This window comes from Solea senegalensis, linkage group LG19, assembly GCF_019176455.1.
Source record: "Solea senegalensis isolate Sse05_10M linkage group LG19, IFAPA_SoseM_1, whole genome shotgun sequence".
Taxonomy (NCBI): domain Eukaryota; kingdom Metazoa; phylum Chordata; class Actinopteri; order Pleuronectiformes; family Soleidae; genus Solea; species Solea senegalensis.
This window is the reverse complement of record NC_058038.1, coordinates 14509902-14531532: the sequence shown is the minus strand read 5'-3', so window position 1 is coordinate 14531532 and position 21631 is coordinate 14509902. Positions and strand designations below refer to the sequence as shown.

Below are 21631 nucleotides of genomic sequence, written 5' to 3'. Positions count from 1 at the left end.
TCATGTAACATATTGCAGTAACTACTCTTGCATGACTAGTGTATCAGGATAAATAACAACAAGATGAAAGTTAATATTGTAATTACTGTATTGTTAAAATAATGTATCAAGCTTTCTGAGCTGTAGAGCTGTAAAGATGTTTAATAAAACATATAACATCACTTCAACACAATGATATTCTTTCCATTGGATAGGTTACATGTATATGAATACAGTTCATATTCTGTGTATGCATGAACACAAATAAGACTGTGTTAAATGGAAAAACAACAGGTAATAATTTCAAGTCTTACACTATTCAACAAAGACTTTATTTCCAGCTCAGCAAATAATCCACTGCCTTCAAAAGAGTGTATTTATATATATATATATATATATATATATATATAAAGCAAAATAAATAAATAAATAAAATGCTACAGATGATAAGAGAAGATTTTAGTCTACTAAGCGACAGGCTCCGAATCCTTCATTTGACAGCGAATCACTGTTCAAACAATATTTGTAAATAAATACATAATGCATCACAGCAAGCAGCCAAGTTTGCAAGTTTTTCATCAACATAGTGCATACAACATCAAATCTGATAACAATGATAACTGTCAGTAACTATGATGATAATGGCAAGATTGAGCAGAAGCAATATAATTTACAATCAGTGCATGCTCTAAGCATAATGACATTCATGTCCTCACTTTTTCTTACGTGTTATGTGACGCTGGGTGACAGTGCACTCCAGAAACAGCAAAAAGTAAAGTAAACACTGCTCTTGTAAACACTATTATAGCAACAGATGAAACACGTAGGGACAATAAATTATTGAACATTATATTTTGGCACTGAATTTTCATCATATATATGTATATAATGAAAATATATAACCTCCCACCACCGTGTATAAGTGTATACATATGAGGATATATATATATACAGATATATACATATATAGATATATGTATATATCTATATATGAACCTCAATCAATATTAAATCAGATATTTACATTCAGTTTGTGTGTGTTTACACAGAGAAAAAGACAAAGTAAGGAAGAGAAAACGTGTCTAAATGTCATAATGTTGTCATTTTGTCATAAGAAAATTTAAGTCTCCTTCTCCTTTACTGTAACACTGTAAAGTCAATCAAATGGAATAAAATAAATAAATAAATAAATAAAACATTCAGTGTACATTTTATACTCACAACAGTAACTTTTGATTGTTACAAATAAAGTATCGCCAAGTGATTTAACAACTAAAATAAATAGATGAATAAATAAATTCACTTCCCTTCACCCCTTTCCCATCCATCTTCTGTTCTTATTCTCCACACTTCTATGTATTTTTTTTTCTTTTGCAATCAATTTCTTACCCTTCGTAAGGCACTGGTCCTAATGATACAGAAACCTAGGACCCACGTGTGACGGACCACCAAAAATAGCAAAGCATTTCCATAATTGATAAACCAGATACACTGTAGTGGCAAAACACAAAAGGCTAATTTATAAAAACAAAAAACCGAGAGAAAGGGGGCATGAGGCCTTATAATATTAAGTAATTTGTCTTCCAAAATAATTCAATCTTTGTGTGGTTTTTAATTCTCACCAAAACAGGTTCTGCTTTAAATGGACACTTCATACTCCCGTGTATCCTGTGAAGTAAGGAAATCAGTCAATAACAAAACACTGCTTTTAATTTTTAAATTGATTTTTTTTTTCAAATCAAGGTCAGAAATGTTTACTGGTCAATTTAGGGATGACTTTTACTTACCCCTGCCTCATAAAGAGGGTTGTTAAAATCTGACTCGACTGTAATGGGACTGTAGGAGTGTGTGTGTGACAGCGACTTCCAGAAGAGTGGCTTCCATTCTAGTCTGCAAATGCTGCAGAGGCGAGAAAACAAAAGGACATGTCACCTCACAAAGAAACAATTGAAAAGAAGAACCGAAGAACTGAAACAATGTCGCCATGTAAACGTGTACATAAGAGGCAGTGTACTTACTTTGTATAGTACATATAAATTCCTCCGATCAGGAGAATGACCAGTATGATTGGCAGAATTATTGCCAGAGCAATGTTCTCACTCAGGATCTGATGGGATGGCTCAAAAGACTGGGACACTGTGATAAATACAGAAAATAATCAAAGTCATTTTTGATATTACTCGTGATTTTCTTCAACATCGCACCGTCATAAATTAAGATTTGGTTGTATAAATTATAGGCTACATACAATATCGATTGGTTTCTGCTATTCTTGAGATGATATTTCGAGCACTTATACATCCATAACTGTACACCAGAGGGTGCCAAAACATGGAATACAAAGATGTCTAGGGGTTTACATATTGCGAAACAAACTTTGATATGATACATAAACATATAATGATATATGAACACATATATCACCTTCTAATTTGTGATCATCCAAGAGCTCTTCATATGCCACTGTGTGAAATGAAGGAAACATTAATACATTAAAAATCACACCATATTTCTGTGCTGAGCACAGAAAAAAAGAAAGAAAGAAAAAAACTAAAATAAGGCTCACACATACTGTATGTGCACAATAAGAACAGAAAAATGTGTTCAAAGACGGTACAGGTCAAAATATAACATACTGTATAATATTAAATTGAAATTTTTTTGTCTCTGTAACTATTTGTACTATTTGTGCAGCTGATCTTGACCAGGACTGAAAGAAGAGATCTTGTATCTCAATGGGCCCTCAAGATGGAAAATGAGCCTTATTACGTGTCCCTGTGTACCTAGTAAAGTGGTCGGTGATTGTGTAATACGGCATTTTTAAATAAAGTGATAACATTTACCTTTGCAAAATGGTGGCGGGTTGTTCCACTGTGAGGGGTGGCCGGGAACACAGGTGATAATGACCTCACCAATTAGTTCGTAGCCCTCATAACAGAAGAAACGCAGAGTCTCCCCTGCCTGGTAGTTGTGCTTATACAGGGTTTGGTAACCATTATCAGGGACTCCCGGGTTTGGACATGGGTCATACTTTACTGTGGGAATAGCCATATATACACACTTAATTTTCAAATCAATGCATCAATTAGCATGATCAACAGCCGAGTAAATAGAGCAGGCACTCACAGACACATTTGGGGCTGCGGTCACTCCATTTGGGTGTGCCGGTGTCTCGGCCGTGGCAGGAGATTTGGCTGGGGCCTTCCAGCTGGTAACCTTGGTTACAGGAGAAACGGACGACTGTTCCGACTGCAAAACCAGCCTCGGGACGCACAGAGCGCGCTCCGTTCACCACCTCTCCTGGGTCAGGACACTGCTGGACTGTAAGGGACAAAGAGTTACATGACAGCATGACGACCCATTCTACCCACTAACCCATAACCGTTTGATACTTTTATTGGCTTAATCACTCTTATCTTGAAACACGCCACACGTATATCTCAGATGTACGACCCCGGTTGTCTGACCTTTCACACAAGTGGGTGGAGTGCTGCTCCAGGACAGGTCCCACTGACAGGTGATGATGTCAGAGCCACTGATGTCATACCCTGGTTGGCACTGGTAGGTCAACACACTGCCTCTGACGGGGGAGGAGTGAGACGAGCTGATCCAGCCAAACTCAATTTGAGGGAGGGTTGGGCAGGTGTCATTTGGCTCAACCTCTGCACACGACAGAAAGAGGGAATTTCACTGAGAATTAAAGAATGATCTTTATGGTTTCATTTGTCTTGTCAGTGCTGACACGGTAAGACATAGTTTAGGCCATAAACCCACTTCTTACCACGATAATGAATGAGGAAACCCTGACTTAGGATGAAACTGGAGTCATCTGGATCACTCTGAAACTGAATGGTCACCTCTGACCCCCCTGACACCACCTGGAAACGCTCTCGGGACCCCAGGTATTGCCCAATCACGTGAGACATGAGGTCACGTCCATCGAAAACGGTCAATACATCAGTGTGGCGGATGTTTAAGCTTGAGGCAGGAAAGGTGAGAATTAAAAAACAAACAAACAAAAAAACCAAAAACTGGCACTGCCAAAGAGGAAAGGTAGGAGAAGTATAAACCTGCAACATAATGCTAACACAAAATATTACATTTTACTTATATCATCATTTTTATTATTATAATAATATTACAAACATATTAGAATAATGAGCTGAGGTATTGAATATGTGTAAAGACACACGCTCAACCTGAAGTCGAAGCACAGGTTATATAGATTATTAAAGCAATTCTTTAGGAATCAAAAGTGTGCTGACGCCCATTTCCAAAGGCAGGAAATGGTATTTACTTGCAGAATAACACTTTCAAGGTTGACAAGGTGACTTTTTTCTTTTCACTTTTCAGATATACTGTGGTGCATAATTTTAAAGCAAATGTCTAGTACATTCAAACCATCATCAAAAGAATCATCTCCCTGTCTTCCCCAGTACAAAAAAGTTGCCCGTGCTAGTGTCGCCTGCAACATCCCTGTGCTGAGTTACACTTTATGTCATAACTGACGGAGCAAAGGCAGAGGGACCACAGCCATGTACTGCAGCTGAACTCACATCTGAACATCCAGTTCAATACGTTTCTCTTCGTTGCCATGGATCTGCCACACGCAGTCTAACCCCTTGGAGTAGCTCTGGGGCCAATCAGGAGATAGGATGGTACCCGTGGGCTCGGTCAGCTCTCCTCCACACAGAGCTTAAGGAGCAGAAGAGAGGAGAGACACTGAGGTGACAAATTAAGGAGATGATGAAGAAAACAAAAACTGGAGAAGCAATTCATTATTAATGCGGCGAGAGAAAATAGAATAAGTAATCAAGCAGTGAACCTATTTGTGGTCTCAAGATGCAGTAAAATGTGAAGAACGATCACTTGAACACTTTTACTTATTGGAAAAAAACAACAACTTCCTGCCTGACAACAGATGTGTGATGCAACAGTGAAGATTGTGCTTCTGTAGGGACGTGACAACTCTAGGTGCAAACTGCAAATTAAAATTCTGCTGCTGCTTTACACACACACACATTGCCAGGAAAACTGTACATGTTTATGTCATACATTTTACCCTTTAACATTGCTTTAAAGATGTGCAAAGTACAAACATGTCTGTATTTTTATATATTAATAGTGAATTATATGAAAAAAATGTACTCCATTGTAAATGTAAGTGCAATAAATTAAGGGCAATTCCATCTGAAACCCTTAAAAAAATCCTTTTTTAAGTTTAAATTAATTTTTGTTCCTTTAAACTTATTGTCCCTATTTCCAGGTTTGTCTTTCTGCATCACATGTTTCATAATATTCATAGTCTGTCTTTGTTAACTGGGACACAGCCAACGCCGTTTCTCCACATTTGTTCTTACTGTTGTTTTTGTCATTTTTAAGTACAGATGTAGATTAGCCAGTGGCTAAAATCTGGCATGTTTATGCGTTGATGTTAATTAATGTCCAATGTCCCTACTATAAATAAATACATACGCAAATAAATAAATACACACAAACAGTCCTCACTGTGGAGTGAACCCAGGACTACTCACAGAATTTCCATGTGATGGAAAAGAGCTTTAAGACAGTACACACTACTTTAACCAGAAAGATTATCTCAAAGGAATAAAAACTGGGAAACAGCTTTGCTTTGAGATGAAAGCTAGTTTTCATTTGGGTAAAATCAATCACAGATACACACTCTGTTTGAAGCAGTTTCCAGCCAAAGGCAGAGCATACGTCGACACTCAACACTTTGTCAGTCGCCACAAAAAGTCCGACCTCTTCAGCGCCCTCACGCAGTACAAAAACACAGCTCGGCATATGGCTTTAAGAATATCTTTCTGTCGCATTGATGCTCAGTTGAAACTCTAACACCTGTGTTTTTAGCACATCCACATTCTCACTGCTATTCTCAGTTTTCACAGCGTGCCAGACAGATCAGCAGCTGACACAGACAGCATGACTGTAGTCTTCCTGCTACAACATCTTGATGCTTCAGGCACCCCGTCCTAACAGAATTCAGTATGAATATTAATGAAGCAAACAACTTTGTCACATCATGCAGTATGCAATATGGATTTAGAAAGAAAATCAAGGTAACAACGCAGACATAAAAATAAAAAAAAAAAACTGGAGAAAGGAATAAGGAAAGACAATACAAACAGTTCTTATGCATGAAACTCACCTCTGCACACAGGCTCACTATCGTTCCAGTGGGGATTTCCTGGGTCAACACACTCAATCGTCCCTGAGCCTTGTTCCATGACATAGCCCGGAGAGCAAGTGAAGGTAACAGTGGTGCCCAGCTGATATGTGATGTCACTGCTGCTGAAATTTCCATGCGGCATATAAGGCTCCCAGCAGTGTTCATCATCGAAAGCTAAAACATAACATCATTTGAGTTAGTATGGTATATTTTAGGTTATCTAAAAACGAAATGCTTATGATTGCTGATGTTTCTGGTAATGATATCTGTATTGGTGATATAGTATATTCGTTATCGTATATAGTATCATCGTTATCGTGTTTAACCTAAGGCTATAAAAAATGTGCTTGAGTTTTTTTCCATGGCTTTATCCTCCATTGCATGGCCAACATACAAAGAGGACCAACCATTCACTCTCACACCTCAATTTACAATGTCCAATTAACCTAATATTGTTTTTGGACTGTGGGAGGAAACCAGATTACCCAGAGTGACCCCACACTCACACGGGGAGAAGATGTGAATTCCACACAGGGATCAGACCCGGTGACCTTCTTGCTGTGAGGCAACGATACTCTGCACTGCACTGCAGTTTGACCCATGTTTGAATTATTATATTTATTATTCATTTCTAACTGTTAACTCTTTTATTTTTCTCTGTATTTTATTTGTGTGGCAATGTAGCGTTCATTTGTTTGTTTCTTGTATTGTTTTGCTGACCAGTTGAAAACGACATGATGCAATTATCGTGTACAGGGAGATATCAGCTTCAGCACTTAAGCATCAAAACCTAAAGTAAACCCCGTAAAAGCGCAGAGGACTGTGCACTTGCGTGGCTCGTTATGGTCCTTTTCAACACAACAGCAAACAAATTGGATGAAGACCTTGCTTTTCTAAAGGGCTCTAAGCTATTTAATTTAATTCCCACTTAGGATGTAATATCTAACATTACTTATCTAACTATCTTACTAAATTCATAAAGCTGGTGGGTTCGTAATTCTACAACAAATGCACATCTATGTTTTCTGGCAAAATCCCCACATTCGCTTTAAGTAGTTTGATCTTGTTGGATTTGCAGAGACGTCCTTGTGTGAGGAAAGAGACAAAGGGCGAGTATGCAAATTGTCTGCGCTCACCCTCGTATCGCAGCGCGAGAAGCAGAGGGATGGAGGACGAATCGGCTGTGAGCTCCAGGTACAGCGTGGAGCTCTCACTCAGCAACCCACGTTCTGGGACATCATCCAGGTCCGAGTCAAAGAGCGGCGGAGACAGCGAAGTGTTCCCACTGCGCACAATTAACCTAAAGAGGAACATGACAGGCTCATGAAAAATAGGGAGATGATATATAATCAGTGTCTGATAATACGGGTAAGGATGTGCACAGATAGCAACTCGAAGATACAATACATCATCGAGGAATGTGATGCTTTTAAATTAGAAAAGAGAATATGAAAGGTAGCGTACATTGTGTGCCTTTCATTAAATGATCATTAAAACTGAACATGCAGTGAATGGAGCAAACAAATTAAGGTAAGGCACATAAACCTTAAGAGGAACATATGTTTGTAAAATGATGCCTAAATGTGCACTCATTGTTATTCAATGGCTGAACTCTTAGTGGCCTTTAAACCACAGAGGAGATTCTGTGATGCACAAACTAATGGAAAGGCAACAATGGCAACTCACTTATCATCATCTTCATCCAGTGCAATCCTCTCAAAGTGGAGGTGGAGTTTATGTCCCTCTTTGGCTTCTATTAACCAGTGGCAGCTCAAGTTATTTCCATTACTGTGGTTGCTGACAGATGGTGGGGGTGGAGACAGTATCCGTCCCACTGTTGCATTACGAATCCACCCTCCGCAAGACACAGCTGAGGAATAAATGACACACACACACACACGTATTATTTTCCGTAGTCAAAAGTTGTTCCATTTAATCTAAACCTTTTTTGTTTTTTTCACTCACCGACACACTGAGGTTCCGGGGTGCTCCAGTGAGGCTGTGTTGTGTTGACGCATGTAGACACCTCATGGCCACGAACCTGGAAACCTGGATCACAGTGGAAGTGAGCCTGACCTCCAGGGTGGATGTCTGTCACCGTGACCCCGCCGCTCTCAGGAGACAGAGGGAAGGGGCAGGACAGCAGAAAAGCTGTCGACGTTGACGGGAACAGGAAAGAAACACACTTTATTTTGGAAAATGCAAGATGAACATTTGAGATTTGGAGAAGATCTGCTCTCCCTCTCTCTCCTCTTCATCTATCACTGGCAGATGATGAGTCAGAGTTTCTTCTATGAACTAATCAGTTGGATGTTAATCTCCAAATCTTCAGATCTCAGCGATGTTGTCATCCATCACCACCATGATCAACAGATTGTCCACAGTACCTTTGTCAAGCAGCTGCTATGAGTATAAATGTTGTGAAAATGCTCATCAAATCTCTTTTTCTCAAATGTCGACTCAACATCTCCTTATTCGATTTAGATACAGACAGAATGACATGTGATTTATAGTTCTGTCTTGAGCTCAACAAAGCTGGACCCACAACGCCAGCATAGACAACACAGAAGGAGGCAAACAACATCATTTAAAAGCAGTGACATTAAATCAACAATACCATCGACTGAAAATAAATAAATAAATAAAAGAGAGGAGTCAAGCTGATTTCAACGTGTGTGATTTTCACCGCTTATTCTAGGCGACTGTTAAGCGCTGGGACTGGGACAAATGATTTGTTAAATCGATGAGATTTGCAGCATCGTCTTGAAAGGTTTGCCTGTTGCAGCGACAGCTCCTTCCTTCCTTCATTGCTTACTTAATTGCTTTAATTGACTACTTTTTTGTGTTTATAAATTGCCACTAATGTTAAGTCATATTCACCGACTTCTTGACACATTTGTGTCCTGGAGGAACAGTATAATAACAGTAAACACTAAATAAAATGGACTGTGTGCTTGAAGTTTAAGTTTAGTCATTGTTGGAAATCTAAATATACAAGTTTGCAAAATGTGAAAAGAAGTCTTAAGTTATTTCAAGAAATATTTCAAATAAATGGACACTGTAAACATCAGCAAAATCTTCTGGTGTCTTTTATTGACTGAATAATTTTGTCAGAAAGACACGCCTCATTTGTAAAAAGGGAGTACCGGCACTTATTTTTCCCCACTTCACACACTGATTTGGACTGAACCTACTGTATATATGATTGACAAAACTTATAGGACAAAAACAATTATTTGAGTCACATTGATCCACAAAGTGATTTATTTCTGAAAAATAGATAAGCTTAATTCACACGGGCAAACTTAGTTCAAGAAAACATAAAGGATCAGGTTTTCATTCCTGTCTTAATTCTCTGACTAAAGGCCTCATAATCAGAATGTTTCTTGTAGCCCTTGTTTGAGAGTTCTTGCGACTGTGCAGCCATTTGAAATTGGCATGGTTAATGCTTGTGCTGTCATTCCATATGAGGACTTCACAAGAGTTTTGCACTTGAGTTTCTCGTGAAGTATGATATGTCCTGGCCAGAACTAACTTTCTTCTTATTCTTGACACCTCAAAAAAAAGAAAAATGTCTGTGTTCTAATGCTCTGCACATACATACTCTCCTTCTATGTATAGTTAAGACCTATACAGACTCTTCTTGCAGAGTCTGTATAGGTCTTAACTGTACTTCATTTAAAAAAAGGAAAACAATATTCAGCAAAAAATAAGCACTTGTTTAACACAGAGTAAATGTGATGCAGTCTTATGTCATGTCAGTACAACGGCCACTGCCTTTACCTTGATAGTGGAGACTGAACATTCCATGGTTGGTCTCGCGGAGACTGCGGTAGTGAATGTGCACCTGATTGGTTGTGCTGCGTATCACCTGACCCTCTCTCATCAGCGTCTCGTTCGCTAACAGCTCTGGTCCTGTGCCTCCGTACCCCGTGATCGTCAGAGATTCCTCCTTAGACAGATTTACTTTTCTCACCTACAGAGCAAGAGAGGAAATAATGACAGCATCGGCAAAATAATGTCAGCGACAGGTCACATGATCACTGATCTGCTGAACACAAGGCCTACTACACAGTAAGACTTTGTATGCAAATGGATGTCACTTTGCTATTTGCTTTAGTTAATTTGACAGACTTAATAAGATGTCAACAGCTCGTCAAAGGTTTGAATTGTGCATATCCATGCAAGTAATTAGTGAAAAAGCCGAAATAAAAGCTTTCAAAGTAACATTAAGTAAATTATTGATTGTTTATTTGTGGATTTATATGAGATAAGGCAGGTTACCTGAATCTCCACACCATAACCCGCATACACCGTAATGCTGTAGGTGCACTCCAGAGGGGAAAATGATGATGATGATGATGCAGGATCTGGGGACTCGACAATATCCTCCATTGCTGACAAAGTCACATTGCACTGCACTGTGAAGACAAAAAAATAAATAAAAGCGAAATACACTTATTAGATTTAGCTATTTATATCAAAAGTCCATTGTGTAACATTAGGAGGGTTTATTGACAGCAAGGGAAGCTCAGTTTCCTCTAAAATGTTTTGTACTGTGTCGTATTTACGCTTATGTGTGCTAGAACGCACGTAGAACGTGTCAGTCACGGACGACGGATCGTCTTACGTGATTTTTGTATTCCCGTAGCAGCCTTGAGCAGCCGCGTTAAAACCACTTGAAGCTCAGCTTTAACTGCTCTCTATGGAACGACATGGAATTGTTTTTTTACTGCAGTGAGTTTGACAGAGATTGGACAAATGCGGAAAAAAACGTCACTTCCAGGGAAGCTCAGCTTCTCTGTGACTCAATGGAGCGGTGGGCTGGCGCAGACACTGGAACCACTGTTTGATTGACAGCGTTGCAGAAACATACACGACAGCAGAGCTTTTTCTAACATATTCCTGTGTGGATGGGAAGTCTGTAGACAAATAGCTGATCATGGTGTGTTATTTTCCTGCCTATATAGCCCATTTTTGTTTATACATATGCACTGTAAATAAAAACACAATTACGGCATTGTAGCTTTACATGTTTTACATCACATTTTCTTGTTCTAGTTGTTCATTTGCAGAATTTATGTATAGGCAACTGGGCCTGGAATGAGCTTCCCCTGTTTCAAAGACCAAACAGCAACTGCCATTGATTTCAACAGTGGCTCAAATTAACAAACCAAACAGAACGTGGTGCGGATGTCATCATTTAAAGCAAAAGCTTATTATGCAAATGAAGAAGAACAGTTCCAGAAGAAGAGGATAATGGCAGAAAGAGTGGAGGAGTTGAGAGAGATGTGAAAGACATCCATTCTGGTATGCAAAAAGGAATGAGGGAGTGGAGGAGTATTCTGTTTGGTACAGAATGCAACTCTAAACTTTAAATGTCAACTTTTACACACCAGACGTTTTATTCATTTTCAGTGAGTTCCAATATCTGTCACATTTCTACCAATATTTTCTTTCCACATAAGTCATCTGCCAAGATTGGAGCCTGTCACATGACCTGTCGGTTCGGTATGCGTACAAACAGACAGACAGACTTGAATTTATAGATAGATTACAATATAATTAAGTTATTTTTATATTAGCAGCATTAGTCGAGAGTAGTTTAAGCACTTTGCTCAAAGGCTTTTCTGTTTCTGAGAGATAAGAGTATGCTTTTTTTCTTTTTACCCAACTGCTACTCACATGCAAGTCAACATGCATGTAGAGAAGAATTATGCCTGTAACATAATGAAAGAGATGACAGTCTTAAGATATTTCTTCATTGCAAAGTGTCTTTGCTGAGTAGAGTCTACTGATCTACTCCCAACATCCCGGAAAGCGAAATTCACAAAGAAATATATCATGGGGCAGAGAGCTCCAAGTGTGTTTAGTTATTTTAAAAGCTTAGTGATTAATTCAAGGATCTTTATTAATTCATTTTTATTAATTTTGTGTACACAAGCTTGAATTAAATGAACACATGGGGAGCTTATTTCAAAGTAGAGGGTACAAATACTTCATGCATACCTCTTACTGCTGTCAGATATGGCAATGCTGTGGTGATTTAATTAACTGGAAAACAATATCCTCAGCCATCAATATAAACAAATGTGGCTGGTGGATCCTGACAGTAATTTTAACCACAAAGTCAAGACTGACTGCTTGGCTACCATTAGTGCTCTAATGAAGTGTATTGGACTGCATTTCTAAGAATAAGTGCAAAACACAATATTGTCCTTTTAATAGAACTGAAGGATGAAAATCATATTTGACACAAAATCAGCTATGCAAGTGACACTGTGACTCTTCACCAAATGATCAGAGTACAAAAGGAATAAACTAATATGTGCTCTAGTCTCACTTATACCCGATATTACACTGTATTGATTTACAGGTAAAACATTGAACTAATTTGATTAATTTCCACATGTCAGCAACAGATGGAGATTGAAAGTGAAAGTGGGTTTGCTGCAAGTAGAAGAGAGAGCAAAACTTGACTGGGCAACAATTATCCACACTGACATGTGTGCAACTTCCTCTCCAATTTCAACCGTCTTTATTTAAACATATCTTTCTTTCCTCCCTCAGATCAAGAGTCTCAGTAACGTTCAGCGCTATCGACTCTGCAGCTTGCTGCGTTTGAGTAACTCTGCTGGCAATCTGTGTAAAAAAAATAAAATAACATCAATATTTATTATTATGAATAATAATAATAATAATAATAATAATAATAATTAAATAAATTGATTTATTTTAATGGCCATAATAAAGACTGGAACTGCTGCTTTGTGCTTTGTAAAATCAAATTACTGACCACTCTTAGTAATACAAATGGTATGTAGGAGAAAAGGCTTTGTAGCAAATGTTTGCTAGGGGCATAAATAACAGCCGACACTGACAATGTGGACATCAATTCATTTAGAACTAGATTAATCAAGTTATTTGCTTGCCAGTGTAGAGAATGGAATGTGAAGAATCATAAACAAATCTATGGAGCCAGCATATGATTAGCATTAGCTTCGCTTAGCATACAGATCTGTCCAAATGTGGAATAAGAAAAAAAAAGTAAACAACAAAAGAAACAAAGACAGAAGACATGTCTTGTTAATTTAATAATATGTAAATGTATTCTTGACATATTTTGTTGGCACCTAAAACAATAAGCCAACAGGCTGCATTATGTTTACATTATCAATGCTAAGCTAACTAGCTGTTAAGCAAGTTCCCTGAATTCATGCTCATTATCAGTGTTTTATTTGTGCTTCCGGTTTTATTTTGGTGACCTTGTGTTGTTTCTTTTCACCCAGGAGCTTTAAGCATAATATTAAAAGTGGCACCAGTCCTCTCTGGACGCTATCTCTGGACAAAAAAGTTTCTTAGCATATTTAGCAAAATGTCAAACTATGTTTATACTGACCTTCATCTCTCTCTCCACTTCCATTTAAATCAACTGACGAGCCCCCTCCTTAATTTAATCATTTGTAGCTGCCAAACATCCACGGCCATAGGAAATGCTATAATCAGGTCTCACCTGAGCACATTTCTAACAAGTGTTCATACGGGATGCTACTGTTCTCTTCATCTTCTTCTGTTAGTATTCTGGTCATAATAGCAATGTAATATCAGCAGTAAAAGTGCTGACATCACAGGTTTAACTAGTTGCACTTCATTCACTCAATACACTCTTTTCATGCTCCCTGGCAAATTGTTATTTGTTTGTTGCAACTACTAAAAGACAATGAGTCGATTTTGATTTTATTTTTAAGATTATTCTGGATGCAGGGGTTTTCCTGTGACTTGACACAACCAGTGAATGTGTCAGATGACAGCAGACACCAGAAACTGATCCAACCTCATCTTGTGGGTTTCTATTTTCTTAAATTAAGTGATTACCTGATGATTTCTACTTAGATTAAACTCCTCATTGATGATTATGATACTGTGAAGCAGGCCATGTACTTCCTGGATTCTCCAGATTCAGTAGCTGATAATGGACCACTCAATTTTTCCAAATATCTGTTGTGTTTTCTGGGTACGCCAAAATGAACAAACATTCAGTGTATACATGTATTTCTATGAGGTGTCACTCCAAAGGGTAAACACATGTCTAACCCTGAAATATAGACGCAAAAGAATCATGTTATTGCTGCAGAAATAAGACCAAAAGCATCAACAACCATGTCTGTACTTAAACCCATAGCTTAAAATGCCCCTAGTGTAGAAAATAAATAATTAATAGTGAATACTGAATAAATGTCTCTTTATATTTTGACTCAATATCATGTTGGTTTTCTCTTAAAAAGTATATGTATATCTATTTTACACCCCATTTACATTGAATAGATATGTTATCACCAATATCTAATAACTATTTTACATTACCTTGTCTGTCAGGGGAGTTCCTTTTTTCCTCTTTATCAGAGAGAGACAGGAAGGAGAAATTACTCATGTCCTGATAAAGTGATTCAGTGGGAAGATGCTGTCACTGTGTGCGCCAACAAAATCTAAGCAGCTTAAAGCCACAGATGTGAGATGTTTTCGTCAAGTTGTTCCAGCATTTTTCTCATTTAAAACTTTATCACAGCCATATTAATAAAGGCACAACCACTCCATGCATGCAAAGTACCTGGCATATGCATTGTGGTTATAGTTGTTGTGGTGATCAGAGTGGTGGTTGTCTCCTCTTCTATGGGCAGCAAAGACATGCCATCCCTTGATCCTGTCTGACTGGCAGCAGCAGCAGCAGCAGCGGGAGAGGAGCTTAAAGCTGTGGTGAGCAGACCTGGTGATAGGACTGTCGCTGCTGTCTCAGAATGCCCGAGCCCAGGTACAGCCTGCGTCGGGTTTGTGGTTGTACCTGTTAAGTCAGTGCAACTCAATGAACGTCATTTCCAATTAACAATCTCACACACTGTGCTGTAAATCCATCAGCTCTAATGGCCTGCATTGGTGTACCTGTGCCTGCAGAAGCTCGGCCTAAGTATTCCTTACTCTGGAGAGCAGCATGGATCAGGTCACCCAGTGGGGAAGAGCCTGGAGTAGGTGTTGGTGGAGCATCAGATTTGGGAATCCTAAAACGCATTCCTGAAAAAGCCAGAACAAAAATGAATTGTTATTTGCAAGAACAAACAAACAAAAAACAAACATTCCTGTAGGTTTGAATTCAATAAAGAAAGGGATACATGTAAAATATGTACGGCAATGACCATACGTGTTTAAAATGGGTGCTGCAATCCCAGATCAAAACAATTGTTCACAGTTGCCAAAGATGAACAAGTGAAACACATAAACACAAAGCTGCAAACCTATTTCATTTAGTAACAGCAGAGCAAAACACCAAACACAAGCTCAGTTTGCCACCAGCAAATGATGGAAAAATGGAAAAAACTGGCTTCACCATTGTGTTAGCCCAGTTAACCAACAGTTACCTGAAACGAGGGGGATCACGGTGACATACAGCATCACCACAAAGCGTGTGAATCCCATGACTTTGGATGAAACTGGATGACCTGAAGAAGTTAAAGAAAGACCACTGGTTAGCAAGTTAATGCACACATGTAAATACAAAACTGCTGTATTTTGTATAGGCTTCTGTAATGCGATGTAGTATATGTAAATAGTTACATGTGCTAGTATCTGATAGTTAGGTGTAGGAGGTGCAGAAACACCTTTGTGAAATGAGTGGCAAATTATTAGTCAAATCAATTATTCTCTTGCACTTCACATCCCGATCATATGTTTACACCTCACAGGCTACAGGGTGCCACATCAGATCTCATTGGATGTGATACTGTAAAAACCTCAGCTCCATCAATGTGGCTCCACAATCAGTGTGTGTAATGCAGAAGCACGAGTGACAATTAAATATACATGTCATAGGACATGCAGCAGTGGAGCAGGTAATATATGAGGTAAAAAATATTCAGTCAGTGCATTTTCTCACCCAAACCTGCAACAACATGCCCGTAAATGCGCTATTCCAAAATTCAGCAAAGGAGCCTTCCCTCATTGCAGGTACACCCTGAACCTGATTGCATGATCAACCTGTTAATATGTCAAAAGGCTCCTGCGCTGTAATTCGAGGCGTTTCCTCGGTGAAAATATCCCGGTGTGTGACAAAATGATGAGGGTTTACGAAGCAGCATCACTCGCACCTCCCCCGGCCCTCTTTGTGCAGAGGACGATTTTTTTTGGACAAGAGTCATCGTCACATTGTGGTCTACTGTGAGAGCAGCATCAATGTCAGCTCCTGTCGCTTACCTTTGTCCTCCAGGCTGCGTCCTGTTGTCGGACTCCCGACCTGTATCCTGTTGCTTTAGGATCCAAGACCACGGCGGGATTTGTGCTGGTGAGATGCCCCTATAGCTGCTTACCGTGTGGTTGACGCATTCGGCTATGATGTGAGGGCATTTATGTTGAAACTTGGATTGCCCTCTAGCGGCCGCTTGCAGTTGCTGCAGCGAAGAAAAAAAAAAGAAGCCACATTTTGTCTTTCTGGTGCTGGAGGAGCTGTCCAGCGGCACGGTGCTGAAGTGAGTCAGACAAAAGCCCTGCGCTTCATTAAGGTAATGTGAGACGGGACACGCAGGACGCAGCGGGTAAATGCCGTGTCTGTCCACGTTTAAAGGTCTGCATGTGCATGGCGAACATTTTTGTGGCGTGGTTTCCCGTTGCGGGTAGATATATATTTGCGCTAACATGAGATTCGGACATTAACCCGAGCTGTGGGTGATGGTGCAGGGAGAAAAACAAACAAACAAACAAAATGAATGCAGAAAGCACTGCAAGCAAAACACGAGCCACGGTCCACTCTATGATGCTTTGCCATGCTGTAGCCTATAGGTGTTTCCAGTGGGCAGTGTCATCACTGTGCATGTAATTGATGCAACTACGAAACGCATCCGTTGGATTAAGCCTATTAGAAAAGAGCCCTCCTACCTGAGCAAAGCACACACACACACACACACATACACACACGCACACACACACACACACACACACACACACACAGAGCAATACCTTTGTTTATGCAGTATTCATATATATAGAGAGTCTGCCTTCAGACAAATTCAACAGTCAACAATGATATTTATTAAGGTTCCACTCCATTTGGGTTTAATCCAATCCAATCCAATTTTTACTACATTTTTTTTTTTACAAATTAACAATGAAAGAACTAAAGAGGGCTAAAAGACACACATCCAGTGAAAGCATATAAAAGATGCATTTAAAAACAATAATAAAAAAGAGTTTAAGACATTGAGAGTCCTGCTGCTGTTCAAGTCTAAAGCGAGGTCAGACTAAATGTTGTTGCTTTTCCTAATACATATGTCATATATATATATATAGATACATACAGTGTATACATATGTATGTGTATATATGTATATGTATATATCTATATATATATAGATATATACTGTATATATCTATATATATATATGTATACACTGTATAAATAATGATGATATGATGATGATATTTAGTAGCCGATACTGACTTCTTCAAAATAGAAGAATTTTGGCAGAGTTACATTGGCCACGGGAAAACTCAGGACTAGCTGGAAAGAATATGTCTCTCAGCTTGACTGGGAACTCCTGGGGATTCCCCCAGAAGAGATGGATGAAGTGGCCGGTGAGAGGGAAGTCTGAGCTTCTCTGCTCAAGCTGCTGCCACTGCGATGTGTATTCAATTGAATATAGCTCAAAAACGATTTACAAATCATTGTATTCTGTTTTTATTTACATTTTAACACAACTTCATTGGAGTTGGGGTTTGTACAAATGGGTTTCCATTATCTCTCTATTTCTTATTTCAGTACTTCAGTGTCCTTCACAAACTAGAAGGATGCACTGGCCAATGAACACACTTCCCATGCCTCTGTATGTGGAGCTGGGCGTCCATTCACTGAGTGGCCTTCTATGGACTCTGCTGCTCCTGTTTTTGTGGCACTGTTATCGGATGGGCTGTGACCTGCCAATCCCCGGCCATGCACATGCTGGAAAGATCAAGTCAGGCTCAAGGCGCTCCATGATGTCCCGTAGCTGCACTGCAACCAAGTGCAGTGCACGATACAAGCTGTCGAGAAGTGATCAAATGACTGCCTTCATTCCCATGGAAACGGAGGAGGATGAGGAGCAGGGACAGGGTTACCTCACCCCTGTGCTGAGTCGTGCTTTGTTTCCAGCTCAGGCATCTGCAGAGGCCAAAAAACTCTACAAAGCACTGCAGGAGTATGCCAAGCGCTACAGTTGGGCGGGCATGGGCCGTATTCATAAGGGCCTTCGTGAGCAGGTATGTCCCGTGTAAATGAATTATTCAACAATGTGCTGTGGTCCCAGAGTTGTTTTCATTTTGTAAACAACTGGCCAATATTGTGTACAAGGATGAATGCGAGCACATTATTTGTTCAAGGGTAAATATCATTAGAATTAATAATTTTCAACTTTTGTTTTCACTTTTAGATAGGACTAAATGATCACTCTGCTATACAGAAGCCTCATCTCTTCTTCCTGCCGGATGTCCCAAGTGTTCCTTTTTTCCCACGTGATGCACATCGACATGATATTGAGGTCTTGGAAGCCAACTATCCTGTAATCTTGGCTGAATTCCAGGCTGTTTACCAGCGGGGTATCGATCCAAAACAAGGGTGGACTTGTCTGGGTCCAAAGGTAAACAATTAAATGTTTTAGGGTGACTTTGAAAGAAGCAGTGCAATAAATGGCAGGGGCCTTCAGTCAGAGGCTGCCATCTAGTGCTGCCTTGTTTCTACAGCAGCCCAAATGGACAAAACAGCCAGATGTACTTTTCCCATTTTGAAGAAAAAGCGTACATTTATTGTACATAATTGATAGATTCATATTGCTGTATGGACCGCATTTTAAATATTCTGTTAACCGAGGGTCACTTTGTCTTTCAGGGGCAGACAGTGTTTCCCTTGTATACTGCAGGAGTCTCTGTGGCTGGAAACTGTCGCTCGTGTCCCTGCACGTACCGGACACTTCTCTCTCTACGTACATTTATAAACAGCAACTCACTGGGCTCTGCTGGATTTTGGCTGCTGAGGCCTGGAGCTACATTGGGCAGTTCATATGGACCCACCAATACACGCCTCCGTTGTCATCTTGGTGAGTTAAAGAATTTCTATGATTTGTTTATCTGCATCAGCTTTTCTTTGGGAAGTGCCACACAATATATTGAATTTGTTGCGATGCACTTTCTAGCGACTGCTCCAAACTCAACTTGTGATCCAGAAAATGATTGAATATCTGAATGAGTCATTCTATAAACCCATATCTGACGACCTTATCAAAATGAAATTTCGCTTTAGTCATTAGGAGCCCCTTCATCAAAATGTTTATTTTCAAATGCTTAATTCAGTCACTTACTCCCAAATATAGGAATCTGAGTGCGAGGCACTTTGCAACAAAACATTTTATACAAATCAGCAGAAAGATTGTTTGCACCCACTGAAATACTAAGCTGCTGCATGATGCGGTATTTAGTAGGATAAGGTCTCCCCTCAGCCCATTTCGTGCTATAATCTGTCTGCTTATAATCCCCTCTCTTTTTTAAACAGAGACAGACGTGGAGTGCATGATCTTCTTTTTAAAAAGCAGGCTTCACTTTTGTAGGTCTGCAGACTCCGCCCATGTGTGAGCTGGTGGTAGGAGGGGAACCTCAGTGCTGGTCAGAGGGACACTGCCTCCTGGTTGACGACTCTTTCCTTCACACTGTCTCCCACAAGGGTCAGTGAGTCATGGGAATCTTTGAGAAGGAATCTTTATCGTAATGTGTGACCATACAGAGCTCCACAGTGGTTCTGTGTGAGTGGGAAACCTTTCAGTTGTCTCATCTAAGACGTTCCTTTAATGCGCCTTTAATTGGGTGAGGGGTGAAAGGTCTTCATCTTAACTAAAACAGGCCCAGTTGGCTTGATCTAAACTCCTGAAGATACAATGACCTGGATCACAGACAACCACAAGTAAGACAAATGTAGAAAATACCGCTTCTTTGAGCGTGTAATGACTTAGTGACACCTTGTGATCAAGTTGCGTATTGCAGCCAAGTGAATATCTCTCACGAAGAACCATAGAGGGTATATAAAAATGGATATAAAAATAGATCAGCCTTCTGGTTTGAAAAGTGAAGCCTAGGAAGTAGGAAGAAAGTTGTAGTTAACCACCAGAGGGCGACAAAAAGAACTTGGATGAATGAGCCTATTCTTCTCACTTGATTTACAAGTTAATGCTCTTAATCACTATAGTTTCAATTTTGTAAGTATCATTATCATTATAGTTACCATTTAGTGGGGGATAGATATGCATAGAAACCATATAATTATCATCCTGGAACTGGTTGCAAAGGGGGGATTAGATCTACTTTTATATGTAAAAATATGAAAGCTCCCAATATAGACATAAATGGCTCAGGAAACAGAAACACCACAACTATTCTTGATGTTATTGTTACACTAAAGAAAAATTATTATTGATATTATATTCTATTCTAGACAATAGATCCACTAGATTTCTTCCTCAAGGTGAAATGCAACACTTTGTGTACAAAACGGCATTGAAAAAACTGGAAAAAATAAAAAAAATAAATAGATGTTTCCCTTCTTGCTGCTTTTAAGATGTTCTGAATATATGAATATGCATATGCTGTCACATTTACCCCTAAAACTGTCTGTGTTCAAAGGGCCTCCCGATACCGGACCCCGAGTCATTCTGAGTGTTGACCTTTGGCATCCTAATGTGGCTGCAGCAGAGAGACAAGCTTTGGACTTCATGTTCAACCCCGACCTCTGAATTTGCTCCTGCTATGTGTATATATATATATATATATATATATATATATATATATATATATATATATATATATATATATATATATATATATATATATACACATATATACACACACACACGCAACATCCAGGGATGCCTTATTTTAGCCCTGCCTGTTGTGACTCATGCATTAATTCAGATTAATGGATCACTGTGTGAATTTACCCAGAGAATTAAGCCATTTGCCAGGCTTTCAAAGGGTGTTGGGTTTATGGTCTGCCGTACACCAGGAAGTGCCACTTGAATGCATTATTATGGATGACGTTAGACAATGCTACAGGCTAGACAGTGCGGTTACAAACTTTAAGCTGACAGCCTTTGAAAGCACAAGCAGATCAAATCTAAGGGGAGTAGATCTGGTGTTATTTTCATTCTTAGCATAGCATAAACATGTATATCCACTCCATGTACTCTGTGAATGACTGCTAATTGCATGAAACCTAGCTGTCATGATAACAGGAGTGAGTCCTAAGCTGCTGATGCATGTGCTAAAATGCCCTCAGGAAAAGAGGCCATTGTTTATTTACTATACGGTACAAACCAAAAACTGTGAAATATAAAGTGTACATTTATGTTTATCTTTTGTTTACAAAATGAATGCCAAAAATACAATTGATCCATCTTTCTATTC

General features: G+C 39.3%; 2 protein-coding genes across 2 annotated transcripts; one reads left to right on the top strand and one right to left on the bottom strand.

The window, feature by feature from the left end:
* Positions 1 to 123: 123 nt before the first annotated feature.
* sez6l2 (seizure related 6 homolog (mouse)-like 2) lies at positions 124 to 16538 on the bottom strand. The gene is made up of 19 exons (XM_044051108.1): positions 16412 to 16538; positions 15580 to 15660; positions 15107 to 15235; positions 14778 to 15008; positions 10454 to 10590; positions 9953 to 10145; positions 8135 to 8320; positions 7856 to 8039; positions 7306 to 7469; positions 6149 to 6343; positions 4536 to 4674; positions 3761 to 3957; positions 3447 to 3641; positions 3106 to 3300; positions 2823 to 3014; positions 2404 to 2442; positions 1998 to 2115; positions 1767 to 1878; positions 124 to 1647 (listed from the first exon to the last, which is right to left on the bottom strand). Exons 2-19 carry the CDS (start codon positions 15635 to 15637, stop codon positions 1618 to 1620), a joined length of 2694 nt encoding a protein of 897 aa, XP_043907043.1. The 5' UTR covers positions 15638 to 15660; positions 16412 to 16538; the 3' UTR covers positions 124 to 1617.
* A 96-nt stretch (positions 16539 to 16634) lies between these two features.
* asphd1 (aspartate beta-hydroxylase domain containing 1) lies at positions 16635 to 21009 on the top strand. Its single transcript, XM_044051117.1, has 6 exons — positions 16635 to 16716; positions 17970 to 18445; positions 18616 to 18822; positions 19071 to 19278; positions 19786 to 19899; positions 20852 to 21009. The coding sequence occupies exons 2-6, from the start codon at positions 17999 to 18001 to the stop codon at positions 20959 to 20961; spliced, it is 1086 nt and encodes a 361-aa protein (XP_043907052.1). The 5' UTR covers positions 16635 to 16716; positions 17970 to 17998; the 3' UTR covers positions 20962 to 21009.
* Positions 21010 to 21631: the final 622 nt, after the last annotated feature.

What these genes read in the sequence shown, in the direction of transcription:
- sez6l2 (XM_044051108.1), bottom strand. Translation starts at nt 15,637, where the DNA reads ATGGGATTCACACGCTTTGTGGTGATGCTGTATGTCACCGTGATCCCC. An exon ending in CGTGATCCCCCTCGTTTCAG is followed by an intron (nt 15,236 to 15,579) that starts GTAACTGTTGGT and finishes TGGCTTTTTCAG; the next exon opens with GAATGCGTTTTAGGATTCCC. An exon ending in GTTCAGTCTCCACTATCAAG is followed by an intron (nt 8,321 to 9,952) that starts GTAAAGGCAGTG and finishes CAACGTCGACAG; the next exon opens with CTTTTCTGCTGTCCTGCCCC.
- asphd1 (XM_044051117.1), top strand. Translation starts at nt 17,999, where the DNA reads ATGCACTGGCCAATGAACACACTTCCCATGCCTCTGTATGTGGAGCTG. An exon ending in GGACTTGTCTGGGTCCAAAG is followed by an intron (nt 18,823 to 19,070) that starts GTAAACAATTAA and finishes TTTGTCTTTCAG; the next exon opens with GGGCAGACAGTGTTTCCCTT. An exon ending in ACGCCTCCGTTGTCATCTTG is followed by an intron (nt 19,279 to 19,785) that starts GTGAGTTAAAGA and finishes TCACTTTTGTAG; the next exon opens with GTCTGCAGACTCCGCCCATG.